We start from the raw sequence: 23,462 nt of genomic DNA on the forward strand, positions 1-23,462 counted from the left end.
TACAGGGATCTGAACCCTTGGCCTTGGTGTTATAACACTGTGCACTAACTTGGCATTGGTGTTATAACACTGTGCACTAACCAACTGAGCTAACCAGCCAGCCTACAACTCCCTCATTTTAAAGATGAGGAAACATCCCTCTAATAAGATTCTGAATTTGGTTTCTTAAGTAAGTTGTCCTCTGCTTCAAAAGAAATTCTAAACTTTAGGGAAATAATTGTAGGTTAGAATAAAATAAGGTCAGCAATCTACTAACTTAATCTAGCAAACACTCTTTTTCAAATTTAACGTCAAATTTAAATTCAGATTTCATATTGAAAACCCCAAAAATTGATTATTCTTTTTGAAGAGGATACTTAACAATCAGAGGATATGCTCAGAGGATGTTGAGCATTTCTCCTCCCCTGTGTTTCTTCATAAAAATTCATTTGAATATCTTAAGCAATGCTAGTCATCAAAAGTCAATGCACAGTCTCATCAAAAGTCAAAACTGTACCACGAATGTTTATTCATTATAAACTGAGCTATTTAATTCATGCAGCATGCAGATTACAAGCAAACACAGGCAGGATTATTCTCACCTTTACCTGCTCTATATGTCTTGGCTTGATTCACTGGCATGGGCGTCATGGGGATTGGGTATAAAGGCTTGAGGGAATTAAAAAAAAATAAACATTAGGCTCTTTTGACAATAAGAACGTATTTTCAAAAGTACAGCTAGATAGGAGGAATAATACCTATAACACTTTAGGGTGACTATAATTAACAACCACTTATTATATTAGCTAGAAGAGAGGATTTCAAATGTTTCCAACCCAAAGAAATGATAAACATTTGAGATAATGGAAAAAAAAACAAAAACAAAAAACAAAGAAACCAAAATCAGTGGTTGCCAGGATTTCAGGAGTTGAGAGAGGGAGGCAGAGAAAGATGCATAGGTGGAGCACAGAGGATTTTTAGGGCAGCAAAGTTATTCTGTATGATACTGTAGTGGTGAATACATGACATTATGCATTAAGTAAAACCCATAGAACTATAGAATACAAAGTAGGATCACTAATATAAAATTAATAATATATCAATTTTGATTCATAATTATTACAAATGTACAACACTGACTGAACATGTAACAGGAGAAACTGTGTATGTGGATGGGGGAGGATAAAGGAGCTATCTGTACTTTCTGCTCAATTTCTCTGTAAAATTAAAATGACTAAAAATTTTTAAAAACAAATAAATAAGAATGGATTCTATCATTCTGTTTTATACTGCTAGAGAGCTAGCTTTGAGTTTCAAGATTCACTGAGTCATTAAAAAATAAAATCACACCCATACCTAAAAGAAAAAGCCCCAAACTAAAGTAAATCTAAACCATCTTTCTCACCAGAAAACATTCTCTGATTTGGGTCCTTATACTGACAACACACCAAACCACTCCATGCCTCCCTCTATCAATACTTCTGTGTTGCATCGTTCCCTCAAGTCACTGCAAACCTAAAGGGTCCTTAGTGTCAAATACCAACAACTAGGGAGGCTAAGTGAACATCAATTTTATGACTTACTTGCACGCCTGGACTCACTGGGACTGGATACATCATATTTGGTGCAAAACAAACAGGTTGAGTATAAACTGGAGTTGGCTGTTGATGACCCACCATAGATGGGCTAGGTTGTGCTTGAGGCCGAGGCGAAGTTGGGGTGGTAGAAGGCTTTGGCTACCAAAAATAAAATAAAATTCAACTATCTCAAGGTGAAAAGTTGACTATTACTGCAATTTGAAGACTGATTTTTCCCAATTTTCCTAATTTTACTTGCTTGTAACTAGTCCGTTATTGAAAAAACAAACAGAAAATAAACTTCTATGTTTCAAATAAAAGAAAAAATGCCTTAGCAGAAAGTTAAGGTAAAACTTTGCCAATTAAAAAATACTAAAATAGCAGCAGTGATTTTTAAGGAACTGGAGGAAATGTCTTTAAAAATTAAAAAATAAATCTATCTTATGAATTCAATAGAATAATAACAGTATATCTATGAACCTGACAGCCTAGTTTGCCAACCATCTTCAAATTCTGAATCCGAAAGTTTCAAAGATTTGCTCAGGATCATAACAAACTGATGACAAAACAATGACCTTTTTTATGGCTAAAAAATATTCACTAATGACTATACAAGAAAAAGAAAATTGTTTTAGCATATTACAACTGAATTTAGATGGCAGGTACAGGACAAGAAATAGTACTATTCACAATTTATATATATATTTTTTCAGAGATTAGATCACTTCATAGATATTAATAAGCTTACCTGAGAAAAGGAACGAGGGTTGAACTCCTTTGCATTGGGATTCAATGTTGATTTCCTAACTTGCCTAAAGCAGAAAAAAATATAAAGGCCAGTGAAATCTGTACACCAGTTTTAGAGAAGCCTTCCATACGTGACAATTTTTTTAAAAATTGCTAAACATATATGAAGTCATTATCAATCCTCTTTATTAAAACACATACACACAAAAGTATATTGCTCACTCAAACTGATCAAGAAACTGGCCATAAAAGGACAAATTATTTTTAAAGTTTGAGTAATATACAACTGCTGCTATTAAACAAAATCAACAAATACTTGAAAAGACAGTAGTACCCCTTACAAAATATTTTTAAAAGAAATCCTTAACATACCAATTCTCTAGCATGCAGTAATTTTTTAATGTGATGAGATATTTTCTACACAACATACCTTGGGAAAAATCACGGCTCTAATAAAAATTTTTGCCTCAAATCAAATTGGGGAAAAAGCAATCCCCAACTTGTCAACAAGCTAGCTGCATTCCAAAAGTTCAGCTATACCTGGGTGGTTTGGTACTTAGAGCACATAAATCAATGGTAGGTACATTCTTGGGCTGGCCCATAGAAATCTACTTAATTGGTAATACACCAAATGTGCACAATTAAGTGATCTTAACAGATAAACATTAACTAAAACACTGCTTGTGGTGGAAAACACTTTAAATTCCAAGTAGGGCCACCAGATACTTCTCTCTTTTGACAGTAGCAGTTCTTAGTCCTAGTAGCATAGTGGGAGTGAGTGCTGACTGAAGACCAGGGGAGAGAGATCCCCAAAACAGGTACAGGTAATTTATCAACTGGTGTACATTATAGAAAACGCTTTTTTAAATTAATGCCGGGCCGGCCCGTGGCTCACTCGGGAGAGTGCGGTGCTGATAACACCAAGGCCACGGGTTCGGATCCCATATACGGATGGCCGGTTCGCTCACTGGCTGAGCGTGGTGCTAACAACACCAAGTCAAGGGTTAAGATCCCCTTACCGGTCATCTTTTTAAAAAATTAATTAATTAATTAATTAATTAATTAATGCCTAGTTTTTTCACCCTTGGCTACAAAAACAGGGGAGTAGGGAAGACTAATGCAGTGTGCAAAGACCAAATTTACTTAACACAATATTTGTTTAGACCAGTTGTTTGCAAATTAAGGACTGCTTATAAAGCAGTCTAAAAGTCCAGATAGATTCTTGAGCTGAAAGGACTGGAACACTTTAAAAAAAAAAAAAAAAAAAAAGTTAACTGAGTAACAGGATGTGCTTAATTCCAGGTTTACTCACTCAGCTGCATCTTTCTTCTCCTCTTTATCATCTTTCTCTTGTTTACATGCTGGACTGGAAGTCTGAACCCCTTGGGATGTGACCTCAGGGCCCCTCTTGTGCTCCGTGTTACTAAGTATTGAAGGGGAAATGCTGGGGCTATTCGGCTTGCTGCTGCCACTGGTGCAGTTGCTGCTATTATTTTCAATGAAAGAATCCTTAGCACTTGGTTCAATTTTGTCTTTGATCAAATCTCTTGATTTTTCTCCCTCTCTATTTTTGTTTAGTAGTTGATCCACAGATTCAGAAGTAGAACTCGGCTGTAACTAAATAAAGGAAATAATTATGCTTAAATATTTTAAATAACTTTAGTAGTCAAATTTCACCATAAGCACAAGCAAAGTAATATCTTTAGGCATGAATGTATTGCATAAGGCTTTTTTCATACTTTAAGAGTAATTTTTTTTTATTATTATAAGGCAACAATAACAGAATGTCTGTTCAATACAATCAGAGTCATCAAAGCACTCAAATGTCCTAGCCTCAAAAGTTAAATATTTACTGAGTGCCTACCACGTGTCAGAAATTGTGCCCGCTGAGTATGGAAAATATGAAACAGTTCCTACATACCATCTGAATGAGCTCAGACACTTAAAAAAACACAGCAAATGCTATGGGATCCTATAGAACAAGCAAACTTATAGGAAGAGAAGGCTTCTTGATGGAAGTGTCACCTAGTCCAAAGTATGAAAGATGTATAAGAGAGGTGTTTGGAGAAGGAAATAGTCTAAGCAAAAGAAACAGCATGCTTAAAAATCCAGAGGAAAGGGAGAAGATGGCTCCATAACAAAATAGAAAAGTGGCTGAAGCAAGGATGGAGCACACCAACCAATTCACTCAGGAACAACAAAATAAGGAACTCTAAAGCCATGTTAAGGACTCTTTTATCTCAGGGCAATGAGAAGTCACTGAGGAATTTTAAGCAGGACATAGTACTGAGCAGATTTATAGTTCAAAAAGATAAGTGCAAAAGCTTTGTGGGAAATGATCTGGAGCAAGGCAAGTGTAGATGTGGAGAGACCATTACAGAGGCTGAACTAAGCCTTGGGCTTAGTGGGCTTGCAGTAGGTTGGAAGGTAAGAAGTAGATGGATTTAGAGAGAGACCTGAGTAGATATGTTTGTCAATCAGACCTTCTAAACCCACAAGGAAAGAAAGAAACTGCAAAACACAAGAACCATCAAGAACAGCAGAAAACAAAAATGTTAGTGAGATAAGTGACAGGGTTTTCAAGTTTGCAGACCAGAAGAAATAAATACTACCACTGGCAGAAAATGATTTAAGATGCCATCTTCCACAAAAGAAAGAAAACAGGAACAGGTGAGGGAAGTGACAAGTAAAAGAGAAGGAAAGGGGCGGCAAGTAGCAGCATAAGTAAAATTAGAAATGAGAACAGATAAAAGCAGTAGCCCTGGGTGGTGAGAATAAGCTAAAGAGAACCTGCCAGGCAGAAGGGGTCACCTCAAGGTTGGAGAGAGAAAAGATATGTCCTCAGTCTCAGCATGGGCCAACTAGTTTCACTACTGAGGAGGCCCTTGGTGTCATGTCAAACAGCATTATACAACTCCGAGGCTTCTCGAGCTTCACTGCATCACCAATGTAGATATAGAGTCCTCAAGCAGCTGAGTGTAAAAGTTGACAGGGGCATTTACTTGGGCCCAGTGGCAATTTTTAAATCACAATATAATAACTGAACATTTAAGCCTGCATTTGTTCACAAAAATCTTTAGTAGAGGCCACACACATAACAGACCAACTGTCTACTGAGGAAGACTAAGAGAGTATTTATCACAAGGTCCTTGAGTGAAGGCAAAAATTAAACTTTTGTTGTTGCTATTAATCTCATAATGGTAAACATCTATAGTACTTACTATGGGTTGGACACTGTTCTAAACTACTTGAGGACTCATTCATTTAGTCTTTAAAATGACTCTATTTGATGTAGATACTATTATTGCCACCTTACAAATGGCAAATCTATAGGGAAACTAAGTGCAATTCATGCTTTAAACACTGTATTTCCTCTCTACAGTTTACTAAACCTAAGAGAAAACTGAGATTCTTATGTGACCCAGAGAACAAGAAAATGTTGAAAGCCACTACAATGTTGGGTCATTTACATTTTGGTAATAAGAATTAACATGTACCCAGTACATACCATGTGCCCAGCACTATGTTAAACGCTCTACAGGCATTATCTCATTTAGCTCTCACAAGTACACTATGAAGCAGATTCTTCAATTATCCCTTTTTGGCTTGGGGGAAACAGATGACATGCCCCAATGTTATACACATGGTGTGCTGGGCCAAGTTATAAACCCAGGTCTATTCACCTCCAAAACCCAAACCGGTAACCTCAAAACAGATCAAATTACTAGTAATTCTTACACAAATAAAGCTATCTTCTCTCTGCACATAGCTATATTAGAACCTACAGATGGCTTTCAAGGGAAAAGGAAAAATCCCACACAACAAAAACCCACAGCGTATTCCTATTTCTGTTTCAATGAAAGACTAGAGATTTTTGTGAACAAATGCAGTTCAGGGCCATGTGCATATCATAAGGGAGGCTCTGATGATTCATTCATTTAACAATGCTGTGTGCACTATGCATTCGTTACTACTCAAAGCACTGCTAGAAGCTTAAAAACCAGATAGCTGGGCCTGTCATCTACTAGCCATGTGACTCTGGGCAAATTATTTAACTTCTTTTCACCTCAGTTTCCTGATATACACACTACAGATAATAACAGAATTTACTTCAAAGGGATGTTAGGACAATAAAGGATTTAACATATAAGCACTTTGAACGGTGTCTGGTACATAGGAAATACTCACTAAACAGTAAGCTAATAACATTACTTTATTTATTTATAACAATTATAAAACTGACCCTCAAACATGTTTTTAAAAACATGTTTATTTGCTTTCAAGTTCACTTATGGATCATGGAGTTATCCATAAAAAAGCTTAATAATACAATTGATTATTCAAGCTCCCCAAAAGTAGTAAGACTAGAAGTCCTAAAAAGATAGACTTTTAATGCTGTTCCTACCAGGAATGTAAGAGTCAAGCATCGAAGGTTTATAGAAAGCTGTGAGCTATAATACAAAAGCTAAAACATTTTCTGTTAAATAAAGAGGTATAGTCTTTTAAAATACATTAACTCCAATCAAGACAGTATAAAAAAAAAAAGAAAAGAAACACAATTAAAAGTGTAAGGGTGGACATACATTGAAACAACACATTGTACTCCATAAACATGGACAATGAAAAAAATAAAATTAAAAAAAAAAAAAAAGACAGTATAGCACTGATACATGGATAAGACATATAGATCAACAAAGGAGAATTGAAAGTCGACTAAGAAACTTTCACTTTGTAGTGAACTTTCTTTCAACAAGTATGTGAAGACAATCCGGTGGGGGAAAGAATAGTCTTCTCAACAGATGGTGCTGGGACAACTGATTCCCACATGCAAAAGAATGAATTTGGACCCCACCTCACTCTACATAAAAAAAATTACTCAAAATGGATCATAGCAGTCTCCTCAACAAAGAGTGCTGGGAAAATCAGACATACACATGTAGATGAATGAGGCTAGACACCACCATCTCTCACCATATACAAAAATCAACTCAAAAAGGATTAAAAACTAAAATGTAAAACCCAAAACTAGAAAACTACTAGAAGAAAACATAGGGGAAATGCCCTATGACACTGGTCTGGACAAAGATTTTTTGGACAAGAACTCAAAAGCACAGGCAACAAAAGCAAAAACAGACAAATGGGATTTCATCAAACTAAAAAGTTTCTACAGAGCAAAGGAAATAATCAGAGTGAAGAGAAAACCTACAGAATGGGAGAAAATATTTGCAGTCTACACATCTGACAAAGGGTTAATATCCAGAATATATAAGGAACTCAAACAACTAAATAGCAAAAAAACCCTCCATATAATCCAATTCAAAATGGGCAAAAGACCCGAACAGACATCTCTCAAAAGAAAACATGCAAATGGCCAACACGTATGCGAAAAAATGCTCAATATAACTAATTATTAGCAAGATACAAATCAAACCCACAATAAGACATCATATTACCCCAGTTAGAATGGCTATTATCAGTAAGACAAAAGATAAATGCTAGTGAAGATGTGAAGAAAGGGGAATTTTTATACACTGTTGATAGGAATGCATATTAGTTCAGACACTATAAAAAAAAGTTATAAGCAGGCCAGTTAGCTCAGTTGGTGAGAGCATAGTGCTGATAACACCAAGGTCTGAGGTTCCATCCCTGTACTGGCCAGCAAAACAAACAAAAACCAGTATGAAGTTTCCTCAAAAGATTAAAAATAGGGCTGGCCAGTTAGCAAGGTCAAGGATTTGGTTCCCAGTACTGGCCAGCCACGAATAAAATAAAAATGAAACTACCATATGAACCAGCAATCCCACTATTGAGAATATACTCCTCCAAAATGAAATCAGTATGTCAAAGAAATATATGCATTCCCTTATTTATTGCAGCACTGTTCACAATAGCCAACATATGGAATAAACCCAAGTGTCAATCAAGGGATAAAGAAAATGTGGTACATATACACAATGGAATACTATTCAGCAATAAAAAAAGAATAAAATCCCATCATTTATGGCAACATGGATGAACTTGGAGGACCCTATGTCAAGTGAAGTGGGCCAGGCACAGAAAGACATATACTGCATGATATTACTGATATGAGGAATCTAAAACAGCTGATCTCAGGCTGGCTGGTTAGCTCCACTGGTTAGAGCGCAGCCTTATAACACCAAGGTCAGGGGTTCAGATCCCCATACCAGCCAGCCGCCAATAACTTAATAAATAAAAATGCTAGTCTCACAGAAGTAGAGAGAAGAATAGTAGTTACCAGAGGCTACAGGAGGGAGGTGGAAGGGAGGAGAGGATGCAGAAAGATTGGTTAGCAGGTACAGGGTCACAGATAGGAGTGAATAAGTTCTGGTGTGCTAGTGCACAGTAGGGTGATTATAGTTAACAATACTGTATGGGTATATTTCAAAATAGCTAGAAGAGAAGATTTTTAAAATTCTCACCACAAAGTAACAATGAATGTTTGAGATGATGGGAATGATAAATACCCTGATTTGATCATCACACAATATATATATATACACGAGGATACTGAAAAAAGTTCATGGAAAAACAAAATTAAAAGGTAACACTAAGGGCCGGCCCCGTGGCGCACTAGGGAGAGTGCAGCGCTTGGGAGCGCAGCGGTGCTCCCGCCGTGGGTTCGGATCCTATATAGGGATGGCTGGTGAGCTCACTGGCTGAGCGCGGTGCGGGCGACACCAAGCCAAGGGTTGCGATCCCCTTACCGGTCACAAAAAGACAAAAAAAAAAAAGGTAACACTAATCTTTCCATGAACTTTTTGAAGTACTCTCATATGTATCAAAACATCTCACTATACCCCATTAATATGTACCCCCCAAAAATGGATTACAGCCCTGAATGTAACTTAGAAGAAAAGAGAAGAGTAAATCTTCATGACTACGGATTAGGCAATAGTTTCTTCAATATAACACCAAAAGCACAAGCAACAACAGCAAAAATAAATTAGACTTTATTAAAACAAAAACTTTGTGCTTCAAGGAACAAAAAAGTGAAAAGACAATACTCAAAATGGGAGAAAAAATTTGCAAACCATGTATCTGATGAGAGACTTGTACAAAGACTATATAAAGAACTCTTACAACCCAATAATAAAAAGGCAACAATGGCCAATAAACACACAAAAAAAGATGCTCAACATCATTAGCCATGAGAGGACTCCATATCAAAACCACAATGAGATGCTACTTCACACTCACAAGGATGGCTGTAATCAAAACAGACAGATAAAAACAAATACTGGCAAGGATGTGGAGAAATAGGAACCTTTATACACTGCTGGTGGGAATGTAAAACAGTCCAGTTGCCTTGGCAAACCGCTTGACAGTTCCTCAAAAGGTTAAACACAGAGTTACCCTATGACCCAGAAATCCTACTCCTAGGTATATATGCAAGAGAAATAAATACATGTCCACACAAAAACTGTACACTAATATTCGCAGCAGCATTATCCATAATAATTAAAAGCGGGAACAACCCAAATAGCCACCAACTGATGAATGGACAAAATGTAGTATTATCCATATAATGAAATATTATTCAACCAAAAAAAGATGAAGTACTGATACAAGCTCCAACATGTATGAACCTTAAAAACATGGTAAGTGAAAAAAGCCAGTCATAAAAGGCCACACATTACATGACTCCATTTGTATGAATGTCCACAACAGGCAAATCCATAGAGACAGAAAGTAGATTAGTGGTTGCTCAAGTCTAGGGAGGTGTGAGAAGGGTTGGAGGCAAATGGGTAGTGACCGCTAAAGGGTAAGGGGTTTCTTTTGAGGGTGATGAATAAGTTCTAAAATTAATTGCACAACTCTGTAAATATAATAAAACCCACTGAACTGTACACTTTAAATGGCTGAATTGTATGATATATAAATTATATCTCATTAAAGCTGTTAGAAAAATAAACTAACATGTTTCAAAGTAACAATATCTCCTTCACAACAAATTCAGTGCAAATGCAGTGTAAGAGGGGACTAAATGATTGTAAAAAAAACTAATAATTTCGGGGCCGACCCCATGGCGCACTCGGGAGAGTGCGGCACTGGGAGCCCAGCAGTGCTCCCGCCGCGGGTTCGGATCCTATATAAGGATGGCCGGTGCACTCACTGGCTGAGCCCGGTACAGCCGGTCACAAAAAAACAAAAAAACAAAAAAACTAATAATTTGGAGGAAAAAACCCAAATGGGCAAAAATACCTGTAGCATTTTTATCAAATTTAAGATTATGCAAAATAATAACATCCATTGCTGAGGGATCTATTCATATGTTGTATAAGTATAAAGAACTGCACAAGAAAGAAACCCTTCAGTCTGGAAGGAAAGAGGAAGAAGCAGCTGAGAAGAGATAAGTACACAAGAGGACTTTAACTATGCCAGACTTATGAATCTGGGTAGAGCACAAAAAGTCATTCATTTGTTATTCTTTGTATCTTTTCTGTGTGTTAAGTACTGCTTAATAAATTAAAATTTAAATTAACAACTAGCAATAGCATTAAAGCTGAATAGATACATGTGCTAAAGTATGAAATAATAGGTAATATTTTGATTTTGCCAGTAAGTCAAGAATGAAGCTATTAGCAAAATATTTATTAATTTCTAGAAAGCTAGAACACAGGCTGGGAATACACTGCCTTTTGTCTTTGACTCATTAATATTTTAAGTCAGCCATTTTTTTTTTTAAAGGCTGGCAATAAGATCTTTCCCCTCTAAAAGGCTCAGTTTCAAGACAATTTCTTAAGTTGGTCTCAAAAATCTACCTTGATATCTACAATATATTATAGTAACTACTGCGCAAAAGGATGAAACAGACATCAAGGAGAGATTAGAGTACGTTCATCAAAGCCTGTCTTAAGACAGAGAAATAATATTATAGAAAGATTTCTACCACAATTAATACATTTGTGGACAACGTATAAATCTGTAACTACCTCAGAACACCAGGGTCCGGTACATCTTCCATTTGCCATACCAGATAACTAATGACTTGGCCTTGCTCTACTAAAATCTAGCTTCATTGAATGAAGTAATCAAATGAACATCCAATACATATTGCCTTCAAATAATAGGATTATACTCTCATTTTACACCTGTATTGCTCTTACCAAATCTCATGATTTTAGTTAACCCACTTAAAGGATATGCAAGGACAACTTTAAAAGCACTTAGCTTCCTATACATACGGTTCAACGTTTCTGAGTGTATACATAATGAACTTTTGTAAACTGATACTATAAAAATCCTTAGCAATGTTTATTATTTATTTTTCAAAATTCTAATTCATTAGTTGAAATGACACTTACCCTAAAATCATTCTTAAATTTCTTTAAATCATCAATCTGTTTTCTGTGTTCAGAAACAATTGGTGATATACCTGTAAAATTAAGAACTGTTAGATACAGATTAATTTCTCTCTCTTTTTATTTTTTTCTGTGGCTGGCTGGTACAGCGATCCAAACCCTTGACCTTGGTGTTCTAACAACTTAACCAGCCAGCCCTCATTTCTAACCTTTAACTTAAAATTCTCTTAGTATGGAATATTAGAAATCAGAATAGAACTACAATCAAAAGAACGACAATTTCAAATATTAGATTTTGGCACTTGTCAAACTACACAATACTAAGAAAGTGTTTTAAAAAATACTCTGTATTGGGCACAAAATTAGACATACTCCTTATTTCTGTACTTACGCCTAAAGACTTTTAAAAACTCTAACCTTTATTTTCAGCTTTTGAGAAGCTAGGTGATATTTCATTGGGCTTAATATTTTCTTTATTCCCTGCAGGAGAGTTCTGCCTCTGATCTTGAAGCCTGGAATCTTTAGCTAGAAAACAATTTTAAAAAAAAAAATTCAGTTAGACAGAAGTTAGAAAAGTAAAATAGGAAAAGACTTTGATTTCTTATGTTTTTGGAAAAGAATACTGTATTTTCATTTCAACAGAAGCTTTTCTCCTTTGTAGAAATCATATCAAACACCAAGAATTTATTTACTTATTTTTTAAAATAGATGACTGGTAAGGGGATCTTGACCCTTGATTTGGTGTTGTCAGCACCACACTCTCCCAAGTGAGCTAACTGGCCATCCCTATATAGGGATCCAAACCTGTGGCCTTGGTATTATCAGCACCACACTCTCCCAAGTGAGCCATGGGCCGTCCCCCAAAAATTAATGTAAGTATTTAATACCCAGGAATGTTAACCTTCATAACAAAAGACACTGAAAAATAAGATACATGAAATTTGCAGTATTACTTAAACAACTAACTTCATTTACATGAAATTTTAAATGTGCATTCAAAATACATATCCACAAATTAAACAGAATTTTTCATATAAAGTTAACCTCTAACATGCAACTTCCCAAAGGACATTATGGATGTGGAAGACCTTTCTCACATACCCTCAACAGATGGAGTAACAGCTCTGTTGGATGCAGGACTAGCAGGCGTAGGAGATGCAGCTGGAACAGGCATGGCAACAGCTTCAGTTGGAATAATACCACCTTGGGGAGAAGTAAGAATTGGCCCGCTGGGAGTATTTCCAATATTGTTCTGTCTGGGAGACCTGGGTCTGTGTGTTTTAGGGGATAATCTTGGAACTAGAAAAAAGGGAAAAGTTATTTATTAAATTTTCAACTCAAATGTCACTTTCTCAAAGAGCCTTCTCTGAAGTTGTAGGTAAGACAGCCCCCACTCTTTAGCCCCTTACCCTGTTTTCTTTCCCAAAGTCTTCGGCGGCTTGGTGGTAATTGAGAACACAAGTATCTGAAGAACAACAGCAATTACTAATACCTAAGTACAACTGTGATTTTCCCTTCTAACTAAATGTATTAATTCTGAAAGGCAGTATTTTGAATGAAGTTGGAAACTGGATTCCTAAGATAAATGCCACTTTTTAAGATAAAGATAGCAACTGTGTACTAAAAAGTTGAACTGTTTCTTTAACAAAAATGGGGGGTGCGAGGGAGGGTGTCACATGGGTTCCTAATAAGCAGGCTTATTCCTTCCTCCTTCAAATAATACACTATCAGACCTTTCAGCAGCTTGTAGCCCATCCTATATGTTCTTTCTTGCTACATCAAGATGTACTGTGCAGTAACTAAGGAAATAGGGATCCAATTTAGTCAAAAGGGGAAGCTAGATACTGCAAGCAGGGATTGATATTCCATGACTTCAAAATAAAAATCTAACAGGTTTCATATTCCATTATAAACCTATTTGCAGAGCTCAGATTCAGAGGTTTAGAGAAAATGTTTCAATTTTCTTCACTTTAATGGTTCTTTTAAGTCACAAGAGTCACGGAAGGAAACTATTATTCAACAATTATCCTTTTTCCAATTAGTATAAAGAGCAAAACTATAACACTGTTCTGGGTGTATCTCCAACAACTATGTTTTCACTCTCTTGCTTCTAATCATGTTGTTACTCTCCAAATTCATTGCCAGACCATCTGAGTAATAAAAGGATTAACAGAACAGCTGAAGAAGATTTTTTAAATTTCTATTTTCTTGTTAAATCTTAAGATAATTGAAGACCAAGGAAGAAAATAGAACGTACAAAGGAATTTACAGTACAATTACATGAATGTACATCACATGGAGCTGAGCAGACCATGTATACTAAATAAAAACAGACATTTAACAGAGCTAGGTATTTTTTTGTTTGAATTTAAAGACCTTTTTTCTTTTAAGATTCTAAGGACTGATTAAGGACCATCCTCCTACCCCCCGGCCCCAAAGCAGTCATTGCATGCTCTAACTCTCCATGGTTATTATGGGAGCAAACAATTAAGGATTAATTGGCAAAGTAGCCAAAGCAACCTTAGCCTAACTGAAATCTTGTCAAAGTGAAATTTTTACACTTTTATAGCTGTTGACTATCAGCATATCCCTCAAGCTAATCACAAATAAAACTTAGGCCCCTCATTTATGTTTGATATTCCTTGTAAGTGAAATACAATCAGGAATTGGTATAGCACAGACGCTATAGAAACACACCACACTGTAAGACCAAAACAAATGTTCGTGGAATAAATCAATGAACACAGTTTAAAAAGAAGTAAGGTCCCTCCAAAGTGTTACATACAGTGACTGCCTTTATATTAGAGTAGTACTTTATAAAACAACAAATTATATTCATATTTATGAACCTCAAAGAAATCTCAACACAAGCCCATAAAATAGACCAGGCAAGAATTGATTTACTCATTGAGAAACTGAAATTCAGAATGATTGCATGACTTGCTCTACCATGATGAATAAGTTGTGGAGCCCAGAATAAAAATGTAGTTTTCCCAATCCCTTGTTTTTCCACTATCGTATTTTTTTTTTTTTTTTGGTCTTTTTGTGACCGGCCGCACCGCGCTCAGTCAGTGAGCGCACCGGCCATCCTTATATAGGATCCGAACCCGCGACGGGAGCACTGCTGCGCTCCCAGCGCTGCACGCTCCCAGCGCCGCACTCTCCCGAGTGCACCACAGGGTCGGCCCTCCACTATTGTATTTTTAATATACACACTCCCTCAAACAGAGCTTTAGCTCAGCCCTTTTACACTAGTATAATTATAAAATGAACACTGTCATTATGCCCCAAGTAAAGTGTTACCTACCCCCACTGACCACTGATGACCATGTTCCCCCTGAAGGACTAGTCCTTGCCACTGGAGGAGTAGCTGCTTCACTTGGTGGGTTGTGGGATACAAATTCTAGGCCACTGGATATGGAACCCCTCCCAGCAGAAACTCTGTGATTTCGAGGGTGTCGCTGGGCCTTTGGGGACATCCTTGGAGGCCCTAAGAAAGGAACAGTGAATATCACATAAATGCCAAAATGTTCATCAGTATTACTTTTCTGCTAATACACACACATGCTCTCTATCACTTGCTCACTGCACAGTTTCTTCTTGGTCAAAAAAATTAAAAATGCCTTACATATTTTTGGCCATATTAACTCTTTCAGAATTATTTCATGGAATGCCACAAAGTTTTATAAATACATTTTACTTTATTTTTAAAAAGGGGGGGTGGAGGGGGAATGAAGTTGGTGGTAAGAAATCAAACAATAAAATGCATAATTCTTACAAGAATTTTAGCAATCTGTTTAATCTACATCCATTATTTGTAGGCATATAAAAATAAAGAAATATAATGTTAATAAAAGTTATGGTTACATGATGGAATAATCTTGACTTTACCATATATTTTACCTTCCCCCACCAAATTTTCTACAATATATTGTTAAATGAAAGACTATTAATCCCTATATACCTCTATACTATTGAAATATATGTACATACTCCTCTTAAATTTCTCCAAAATATTAGTTTATCTACCTTTTCTGCATGACCATCAATTTTACAACTCATGGCTTACAACAGTTCTCACCTGTAAGCACTTTCAACAGGCTGTGAGCTGAAAATGCTACTGTTAATGCATGATTTATAAGACCAAAATAATTGACATATTGGGAAAAACATTTGCACTATATGAATTGTCAAAATTCTGTATCATTGTTTTGCCACTCCATTAGTGATTTCTCTTTCTAAAGCAGTTTACTGTGCATTAGACCAAACCATCAAGAGAAAACAGTGGACAGAACAGAAGTGCTCTCACCACAGAAGTCTGACAGTGCTAACCCCGTGCAAAAACATTCATAATGTCAAAGCCAAGGCTCCTCAACCCCACCCTACTGCCAAACTCTTTAGAACATCAAATTAATGTGTGTCCTCAATAGAAATTTAATCATGGACATGACCTTTAAAACAATGTTAGTGTTACAGACTATAATTTTCAACTGGAGATATCTATCATCCCTGAGTAATGCAGAAGGTATATTCCTGTGTCAATAGTTAGTCCATGAGCAGGCCTTACATCTTACTTATTAACAATGTTTTATCTAATACATTCTCATGATATAAACATTTAGTCAAATGATGGCTGCAATAAATATTTCATCTGAACTTTGCATTTAGTGGTCACCATTAGAGGCACTTTGGGGTAAGGAAGTCACCTTCAAAGTCAGTAAAACTTGCTATTCAAGGACGAATGCATCAGTTACCGTCACGTGACCTCTCTGCCTGGGCAGCAACTACTTAAAAGCAGCCAGCATAATTTTCTCCAGGGAAACAGTTTATATGGAAAACTTTATTAGTCCCACTGTAAGTTATATCAACTGTGATTTTAATGAACAAATCAGATTAAAATTTTAATACAAATATTCTGAACTGTCCTAATAACAAAAGGATATTGGATATTATCATTCAGAAAACAGGTTTTTAATTTATGTACTGCATTTAAATTAGAATGTTAAACACATCCATGTATTGGAAATGTAGTAATGGTGAATTTAGCACCAAAATATTGAATAAGAATTGTAAGACTTTATTCTTATTTTTGACAACAACGAAAAAAAAATAAAACCCTAAAGATTCAAACTCAAACCTGGGTTTCAATCAATTTTATCTTAGATCAAGGACTTCTCCCAGATTAAAGTAGCCTTTTACTATGTTAATACTATAAAGCTAATTTTTAAAAATTACTTAATTAAATTTAGAATTCCTCAGGCATTCTAAAAACAAACTTTGTATTTTAATCTAAGGATAGATATACAAATGCAGCTACAAAAAAAAAAAAAAAATCCTAAAACACCTTTCCTCCCCATGGCCAACAGGAAAGTTCACTAGCACCTTGGCCAAGTAGCTGTAAAATGATAGGTTCTACAATAAGTCTAAGACTGGGTGAAGGAAGTTCATTATTTCCCATTAACCACTGTATACAGTTTAAATTAGGAGGAAGAAGGCTGTGGGCAGACCTATCTGAGGTTGTAAAGGAGCATCATTACCAGGCAGAGATAAACCCCCTTTCTTACAATTCAGGATAGTTCATAGCTTCACACAGCATTTATCAAATTTCTCTCTGATGAACAAAAGGTTAATAGAAATAATTTTAATAAACTGAAGTTAAAACACGGAAATTATAGGTTATTAAATAATGAAGAGGAAACTTTCGTAATTATAAACTCACATAGGAGTTAAACAAAGACAAACAAAAACATGAACAAATTGTGGTATTGTACCTTCTGAAGACATGCGTTTAGGCATAGTAGAGACAGGAGCTGGAGAACCATGAGCAGAGGGGTGAGACGGGGGTCTGGATGGCCGCGAGGGGGGCCTGGAGGGCGGCCGTGTAGGGGTGGCTGCCCGAGGTGGAAGAGAGTTGGGACCTGACTGGTAGCGAGAAGGTGGGCGAGAGGAAGGAGATGGGCAAGGCGATGGCCAGGGAACACCTGACAGAACAAATGATATGAAGGAAAGTATAAAAACTAAAGAAAAAAATGAGGGAAAAAAGTAAACAGAAAAAAAAGTAAAATGACAAAAATGATTTCTTGTACATTTTAACCCTTTGAGGACAGTCATTTGATTTGTGATAAGTTTTAGCATAACTTAACTGACATAAATTCACATTTTACTTTAACCTCCTTAAAATTAAGTCTTTAAATGAGTACACGTTCCCAAAGGGTTAATCAGGATCTACACATACTATTGAAGAAGACAGTTAAGACTCTGCCTATTAATCCTGCTTCTATAACTATTTCTCAGTAATAAATTTCTAAAAGGAATACAACATACACTAGATAATCTCACACAATAAATCAAAATAATTCCAACTCAGGAGTAAGATTATTTACTACATTAGTTTTAGCTTGGAAACAATGAAAATAAGCAGCAGCAACTATATACAATTAAAAATGCTGGTTCCTTACAAGCATCTATGATTTTCATCAGGTTTATACTTGAACCTAAGGTTTAGTTTGAAATCTCATTAAGCAAGTCCCACTTAAGTAGAAATAAAACATTACTTCTATTTTGTATAGTCAGAGGAGTAACAAAGGTTACTCATTGCTCTTTCAAAAAAAAAAAAAAAAAAAAAAAAACACCTTAATCTCATTAAACTAGAAAAAGAAAAGGAACTGTCTAAATAATTTATGTAGTTAAACACTTATCTAAGAGATAGCTTAAAAACAGTCTGCATAACAACTGCTTAAACAACAGACTGCATAAACAACACAAGTAAACAACAAAGCAGTCACCACCAAATAAATAGATACTGATAGATATGCACAGGTCAAAATACAGCTAACAGTTAATATCACATCACTTACCTTAATCCTAGGAACCAGCCCAGGTCTCCTCTCCATAAGGTTGCACACACTTGAGTATCTACATTTCCCAGCCCGCTTTGGGTTTTTTACTTTGAAAATTCTGTTTATGAACAACTAAAAGTCTTTACTCAGTGAGCAAAGAAATCTCGCCCCCAGTACTAAGTACAGAAAATACTCAAGAGTGTTCATTTGGAGAGGAATTCTGGAGAAATTACTCAATTAAAAAAAAAAATGAAATTGGAAACTTAGTGTTCTCTATTTTTATCTAACTTTCCAAGTTTAAATACCTAAAACTGAATGCCCACTCTTTTCTTTAAATTAGTAGCATACTATATTTCCATACCATCCGCTGTTCAGTATCCCCAACTTACATAAGACATCTATAACCTATGAGCTATATTCAATCTAGATATAGAGGTAAAATTGAAAATGTCTTCCTACTGAAGACTCAAGTTTCTTTTACTTAAGTTGCTAAACTACAACAGCCACCTTTGGACTAAGAGCTGTTTTTGTTGTTTTTAAAGCACATTTCTGTCGTCACTTTCTTCACATGACTCTCGGTCATGTCTTGTATTATAAGATACCTCAAATCCAAGTAAGCAGAATATGAATATATAAACAATTAATGAAAATGAACCTATATTAACCACTGAGTGTTTCACCCAGATTAATATTTTCCATATATATTATGTCTAAATAATTCTATTATCCAGTGTTCTTAAAATTGAGAACCTACACAAAGTTTCCAATTTCTTTATACGTGGGGTGTTTTTTGGCAAAGTGAGTGTCTTTAGTTATATTAAGCATTTTATCTTAGTACATGAGTACTCTGTCATGCTAAATACTACTACATATACCAATGACTTATAATTTGATATCCACAAAAGCAAATTAGAAGTAATTCTGAAGTGAAAACTACTCCACAAAAATCATTAAAAGTGAGCACATTCTTATCAATTATGTAAATTGTTTTACATATTTAGAAAACAATTTATTAGATCAATGACACTGACAAATTTGGTCAAAATACTTGCCTCCATTAACTACTCTTTGGTCTGCACCAGAATTCGGGTTGAAATCTGAAGTGTGAGAAGTGGATCTTGATGGTATAGAGCCCGATCCAGGCTGGCCCATACGTGGTGAATTCTGTCTCCCACTTCCCCAGGATATGACTTCTCTATTTCTTTGTCCAGGAGGAATATATTTATTCTCCCTGAAAATAAGAGATCCTTTAAATCATTTTATCCTAAAAGGTACCAGGGTAATGAAACATATCTAAAAGTAGTTTAGGCAGAAGAAAATGCTTGTTATAAAAAGGTTCAACACTAAACTAGACTCACTCCCAGATGCCCCTGTTCTTCCATCTTACCCTGAGTTCTAGCTTCTGGCCTTTCCTTTCCCTCAGATTACCCTCCTTAGCACAAAGTTTAACATTTGTGTGCTCATTCTCATCCTACTTTACCTCTTTATGGCTGATTCTATCAATTTGATCTACCTTCTTCAAACTTTTTTTGTCCTTGGCTTTTCCAACTTTATTTTCTCTGAGATCTCTTCTTCTCTCTCTGGCTGTTCTGCGGTTTTTCACAGCTTCAGTGTCAGCAATACTGATAAATACCAAACTGCACTGCCAGTCCCAAATTCTCAATATCTCCCACTGGACATGTCAAGTCAAATCACCAGACTCTAAGCAGTGAGTGCCTTGAAGATAGGAAGTATCTCTTACTCTACAAGGTATGTAGCAGGTGTTTCTCAATACATGTTCATGGGTAAAAGAAATATCCACAAGCCCCTCAAATGCAATAAGTCATATGAATGGAGTCATTGTTTTTCTCCTCAAACTTGCTCCATGTTTCCTATCTCCGTTATCCGTACAAGCATCAATTTGCTTAGTTATCAAATAAACCTCAGGGTCATCCCGAATTTTTCTAACCTTCCTATCACCAGCCCCAGTCTATTGGTTACCAAGTTCTCACAGTTGAACTATTTCAATGCACTAACTGGTCTCTATGTTCCAGCCAGTCCTCAATGCCCCAGGGTTTGTTCACCTAACCTCAGCCTAAAGGGTTCTCTTTAGCATGGCACACAAGTCCTTCAACTACTTCTGCTTCTATCGCCAACTGCCACCACTGTACCCAACACAGCCGCTATGTTCTAGGCATGTGAAACAGCCAGTCCTTTCCTGAGCTGGCCAGATTCTCTCACATGGCTTCTCACCAAGTGGGAAATTCTTCTGTACTACAGGCTGAGTGGCAGACAGACCCTATTTTCCTATCACGAAATGTCATCTCCATTATGTTAGCTCCTCCTCACTCTGGATGTTCCTAGTATTCGGAACACACCTTTAACTAAGCAAATTATATTGTACTGTTCTTATGTTATATGTGTACCCCCACCTGATAATTATTCTTTAACAAGCTCTTTGAGACTGGCTGTTCATCACTGTACATCCAACACTTGGTTCCACAGAGCTGACTCTCAAAACATATTTTCCAAGATTACCATAATCTTTTTTCTAACAAAATCATAAACCAATTCCATTTGCATTCTCTACCTACTTTACATTAAAGAGAGAGGAAATATAATAATAATAATACACCTTCTCACACAGACCTTGAGTTGTGTATCCAAAATACTGCATCATGATTTCCTTTAAATACCTAGTGTTTATGCTGTGCCCCTCACGTTCACTGGAATTTCTCTGAACTGCTGTGTATTTTTCTTCCTCGCTCCTATCATCATTTTCCAGGGCCACCCGAGCTTTGTATTGGGCACTTGATTCAATTTCTTCTGCTAACTGGTTTGCTCTTGCTTCCCGTTTTAAAAATTCTTCTGAGTTATCCCTTTCTAAGGGCACCCTGAAACATGAAGAAAAGAAAAACTAAGTGAATATTTTAAAGTCACAGTTTACATATCTGTCACAACCAATCACTTTTAAAAGTTTAGAGTCTGGAATACTGGTAAAACTGTAAGAGCTACAGTGATCTGTTTATTTATAAATCAAAATTGAAATTCTTTTTTTTGTCACCTTTTCCCTGGAGAAACTTAGTACTTCAAAATTGGTTAAACTAACTGTTCACCATAATCTCTACCCTTGAAAATTTAGATTTTTTTTTTTTTTTTTAAAGGCTGGTCAGTATGGGGTAAATTTAGATTTTTTGCAATTTAAAAACAAGACAAAAACAAAATTTATTTAGAACATAAAAGTAGGGTATAGGGAAACAACATTTATTTCCTGTTTTAATGGGAATTTATCAGCCTAGGTAGTAACAGAATAATTCTTTCACATAATTGTTTAACTTAAAAAATCTGACAAACATTTATTCAATATCATAAGTTGATTAAAATCAAAGACAAATGCACTAAAATAAAAGCGAACTTCTTAAACTTACGTATATGAAGATAAACTGCTATCATATGTAGATACTACACCATAATTTTCTTCATTATATCGAAACATATCATTGGGATCCCATCCATTAGACTGGAAGAAAATGAAGCTCATTTTTCAAAATGACAAAGTACTGGTTTTCTTTAATTTAGTTACAATCAATATGTATACTAACAATATTTAACAAGCTATACTAGTAAAATCTAGCAAATTAAAAACTAGGCAAAAATTTCCTTAAAAATGTTTTAAGGAAAAATTTTCTCCTACATATCAGCCTCTCAAGTTGGTAGATAACTATACAAAACAATTATTTGAGAGGTTATTAGAAAAACAGAAAATATTTTAGTTATTTCATAAAATATAGCCTTCAGATCAGGGTTCTCTTCTTTCCCTACCCCCTTAAACAGCCACTTTTCTATAGCGTAGAGACACCTGTATTTACCTGAAACCTTCTTGAGATGACTGATCATCAGGTCTGTGAAGGACAAGGAGTGCTTTCCGATTTTCAAAACTAGTTTCAGTGTTTGGGGGAAGGAAGTGAGAAGCCTAAGCTTTTCCCACTGCACTGCTATTTCAAGGTGGGACAGTAGTGCTAGGGCCCTGTCATCCTCCCCTACCTCTTGGAAACACTCAAAGGGAAGGTAGCACGAGACAGTGAACAGCCAATCACCGGACAAAGTCACCAGAGCTGAGTTTTAAAAATGGCTTTGCCATTAGCAGTTGTGGGCCCTTAGCAACAGCAATTCTGGATCTCAGTGCCCTAACCTATAACTAGATAACTCTACAATTCTATGAGGGATCAGGAAACTACCACTCTGAATGCTAGGCTGCATTCTTTATAAGAATCAACCAATCGGGACAAAGGCTGTAAGAATCTTCACTGGTGACTGTTAACACTTGGTTAATCACTTCTCTCTCTAATGTGTCAACTCCCCTTTTAAAGCTTAACTGGTGAAAAGGGGCAAAATTCAATACATAGTTGTTATTCATTTCATAAGAGTGGACATGGTATCCTCCAAGCAATGCTGATGGCAATTTCAACAATAAAGCTTGCCTCAAAGTACACCAGTCAACCTCGGGTCCTCCTGTGCTACTCCATATAAGACTACAATGTAGGGCCGACCCCGTGGCGCACTCGGGAGAGTGCGGCGCTGGGAGCGCAGCAGTGCTCCCACTGCGGGTTCGGATCCTATGTAAGGATGGCCGGTGCGCTCACTGGCTGAGCGCGGTACGGCTGGTCACAAAAAGACAAAAAAAAAAAAGACTACAATGTAATTTCTACCACTAAAGCAATTCCTTTGGCCTAACACATGTAGGCAGGAAATCACAATTACCTATGGAGGCTTTAAAATTACTTAATATATGCTCTTCATAAAAAATCTACACCACACAGAAAGACATACAGTAAAAAGTGACTGTCTTCTAATCTCAGTGTGCAAAAGTACTATTAACAGTTTCTTGGGTTTAATTTCAGACATCTGCTATGCATATATAAGAATATGATCAGTTTTTTTTTTAATTCAAATAGGATCTTACTGTTGTGCAGCTTGCTTTTTCTTTTAATAAATCTTACATATCTTTCCATATCAAA

At 36.1% G+C, this 23,462-nt stretch overlaps 1 protein-coding gene across 7 annotated transcripts in view; it reads right to left on the minus strand.

Moving 5' to 3' along the window:
* The window catches only part of ATXN2 (ataxin 2), a 111,031-nt gene that overhangs the window by 27,597 nt on the left and 59,972 nt on the right, over nucleotides 1-23,462 (minus strand). For 5 of the 7 annotated variants that reach the window (XM_063086746.1, XM_063086742.1, XM_063086745.1 and 2 more), the window contains 12 exons: nucleotides 21,873-21,964; nucleotides 21,141-21,338; nucleotides 19,518-19,696; nucleotides 17,398-17,607; nucleotides 14,934-15,116; nucleotides 12,728-12,925; nucleotides 12,044-12,151; nucleotides 11,630-11,700; nucleotides 3,616-3,920; nucleotides 2,305-2,368; nucleotides 1,563-1,715; nucleotides 582-648 (listed from right to left, as the gene is read on the minus strand). In XM_063086746.1, the coding sequence (XP_062942816.1) occupies nucleotides 582-648; nucleotides 1,563-1,715; nucleotides 2,305-2,368; nucleotides 3,616-3,920; nucleotides 11,630-11,700; nucleotides 12,044-12,151; nucleotides 12,728-12,925; nucleotides 14,934-15,116; nucleotides 17,398-17,607; nucleotides 19,518-19,696; nucleotides 21,141-21,338; nucleotides 21,873-21,964 (1,828 nt within the window). The remainder of the gene's footprint in view (nucleotides 1-581; nucleotides 649-1,562; nucleotides 1,716-2,304; nucleotides 2,369-3,615; nucleotides 3,921-11,629; nucleotides 11,701-12,043; nucleotides 12,152-12,727; nucleotides 12,926-14,933; nucleotides 15,117-17,397; nucleotides 17,608-19,517; nucleotides 19,697-21,140; nucleotides 21,339-21,872; nucleotides 21,965-23,462) is intronic. The other 2 variants (XM_063086741.1, XM_063086744.1) reach the window with 1 other exon arrangement.

The sequence above is a fragment of the Cynocephalus volans genome, chromosome 2, assembly GCF_027409185.1.
Source record: "Cynocephalus volans isolate mCynVol1 chromosome 2, mCynVol1.pri, whole genome shotgun sequence".
NCBI lineage: Eukaryota > Metazoa > Chordata > Mammalia > Dermoptera > Cynocephalidae > Cynocephalus > Cynocephalus volans.